The sequence below is a fragment of the Cynara cardunculus genome (assembly GCF_001531365.2).
Source record: "Cynara cardunculus var. scolymus isolate 2C chromosome LG 5, CcrdV1, whole genome shotgun sequence".
Lineage (NCBI taxonomy): Eukaryota > Viridiplantae > Streptophyta > Magnoliopsida > Asterales > Asteraceae > Cynara > Cynara cardunculus.
Genome location: NC_037532.1, coordinates 8,011,940 through 8,014,783, shown reverse-complemented (window position 1 = coordinate 8,014,783; position 2,844 = coordinate 8,011,940). Strand labels below are relative to the sequence as shown.

Below are 2,844 nucleotides of genomic sequence, written 5' to 3'. Positions count from 1 at the left end.
ATTTGGTTCTTTCATAAACATTAAAACACACAGTTCTACTAAAATTTTCAAATAACCCTAGAATAAAATCGGGTTCATAGGACACACAAATTAATGTTTAAATGTTTTAATAGATTATGTCTTATAAAACTTAAATTTATAACACACAAACAATAAAACATCTTATCTAAAAGTATTATAATAGGTTTATAGAATAATTTTGGATGTCTTATTGTCTTAACAAGTTTTTTATGACACTTTTTCGAATTTAGTATCCTATAAAATAGTTAATACGTAACTACAAGGGTGGTGCTTGATTGATTTGAGCTTGACTCCAAAGGTCAAAAGTACTAGGAGGTCGGTTCAAATGCGATGACTCCGGACTATCTGCAAAACAGATGGTCGTTTTGGGATTAATCGGCTCACATAGCAGGTTGGATATGCAGGTTAAAAGATATAGTTGGAGTTCTTGAAATTATATGAGTATAATTAAAGAAAACATATTAATTAAAGTTGCTTCAATTTGAAGTGTTTTAATTAAGTAGTGGATGAGATTAGAAGCTTGCATCTTGAAAATACACACACATGAATCCAAGTTGATTTGAAAATTGAAACCGATGGCCATATCATACATATACATTACCAACATTTGATTTCATAATATCCCATTAATTCAGATGAAAAAGAAAGATGGATAGATACATAGAATGTATGTATAGATGACCAACAAAAGAACCCAAAATTTTTCAAACTTTGCTTTTAAAGACTACTACTTGCCAGCTACCACTGCCCACATTCATTGCATGCTTTCAACAGCAATAAACCACGGCGTCCGGTGGTAGTTTCGACGGTGCGAAGGCCAAGAGAAGTAGTACCGACATGATCAACACCGGCACGAAGAGGAGCAACGGTGGAGGTGGCGGCAGTGGTGGCAGTACCAGCGGGAGAACCACCAGAAACAGCGTGAACAACACCATCACTGCTAATGCTTTCAAACCGAAACTCCACCCTAAAACCGTCGTCAAAGTTGTCTTCGTCGTCGAGGTGTTTCTGGTGGTTGATGATGATGCAAGCCTCTCTTCTGTTGCTGCCTCAAAATGTCGTCGTTGATCGAATGATGCCTTCAACACCATCATCTTCTTTTTTCAGGGTTTCAACTGATGGATCTGTATGAGCATGTGATGTAATATATATATATATATATATATATATATATATATATGGGTGGATGGATCGCTGAGTATTAATCGATTTGTACATATAAAGAAAGCATCAACAGAGAATATGTATCTATTGTGGGTGTTCGTCAATTTTTATGCTTTATAAAGACACACACACACATATATATATATATATGTATATACATACATATATATATATATATACAGAGAGAGAGAGAGAGAGAGAGAGAGAGAGAGTGTTAAGAGGGTTATTTATGATCATTAGTTTCTTGATCGTATAAATTGACCAAGAAAGGTCAAAAAATATCCACTATTAATTTTTCTAATTAAGGATATGTAACATTTCAATAAGCTTACTGAAAAACTAATTCGTCTTTATTAAAAAAATAATTATATTTAATAGAAACTAATTGATAACTTAACTAAAGTTAGTGGCTATTTGACAATTACTGAATGGTTTGGTACAAAACGATTAAGTGATCAAAATGTTTAAGAGACTCTTATGATATAATACAAAATGAAATATAATATTTGGTAATTGTTTACAATGAAATTAGGGCGTTTAATTGTTAAGGAAGCCTCATGATACAACCTCATGATACAAAATCATTCAGAGGGTTTTAGAACCATTAAGAAACATATTTTTTTTATCAAACAAGATTCACCTCTTAACAATTCAGATACTATCTCTTAATGAAATTATTAAGAGGTATACAAACAACCCTTAGTTTGAAAATATAAACAAACTCGTGAGTTATAACATACTTAAACTAATAATATAATTATATATTACGTTAATAAATAGATGGATTTATATATTTTATTAAAATTATTTACCGTATTTTAATATAATTTTAACTTTTATATTATTTATAAAAACTTTTTTAGAATCCTTATTTTTGATACTAGAAGGGTACTCGTACAATATATCGAGACACATTTTTATTTCAATGTTTTTTTTATTTGTTATATCCATGTCGATATAATACGATTTTATGTGGTTTTGAAAAAACGATAATGTTTCCATTTTTGAATAAAATATAAATTTGAAATATCATATAAAATTTGTAAAAAATATATATCAATATTAGTATCAAATTAACTATTTAAAAGTTCTTGTTTGTGTATTTTTTTTTATTCAAAATTTTTATAATAATTTAATTTAACGTAACAAAGTAACTTAATTTAGGGGGTGTTTGGGATTGCTTATTTTATCTGCTTATTGACTAATTTCAGTCTGACACCGGTGATAAGCTAATACCTGGCATTTGGATAAGAAAAAAGAAAACTGCTTATACCGGTGCCAAACCGGTAATAAGCAGTTTTTGATAAGTTAATCCGTCATGACTTATGAAAAACTGCTTATTACCAGTTTACCATTTTAACCCTATTACCCTTTATACCTATCTCTTTTCCTCCAGATAACATCGATCTCAATCTTCTCCCTTCTCCGGATAAAAATATCAATCTTCTCTCTGTCATTTTTGGTCATTTTACAGATATAAGCAAAATTTGCCAAACACTAAAAAACAACTTATCAGCTTATTGCGGTTTGGTACCGTTATAAGCTAGGGGTGAGCATAGGCGGGTACCCGCCCTTTTTGATAGGAACCGGAACTGGCGGTTCTTAAGATATTGGAACCGGAACCGGAACCGGTTAGAGCGGTTCTTGAATTTTTGGAAC

The 2,844-nt window shown here is 31.1% G+C and overlaps 1 protein-coding gene across 1 annotated transcript; it reads right to left on the bottom strand.

Moving 5' to 3' along the window:
- Positions 1 to 641: 641 nt before the first annotated feature.
- Positions 642 to 1,145, bottom strand: LOC112513787 (protein ORGAN SIZE RELATED 1-like). The gene has a single exon (XM_025120147.1). It carries the CDS (start codon positions 1,113 to 1,115, stop codon positions 789 to 791), a length of 327 nt encoding a protein of 108 aa, XP_024975915.1. The 5' UTR covers positions 1,116 to 1,145; the 3' UTR covers positions 642 to 788.
- Positions 1,146 to 2,844: the final 1,699 nt, after the last annotated feature.

Coding starts and splice junctions, on each gene's coding strand:
- LOC112513787 (XM_025120147.1), bottom strand. CDS start 1,115: ATGATGGTGTTGAAGGCATCATTCGATCAACGACGACATTTTGAGGCA.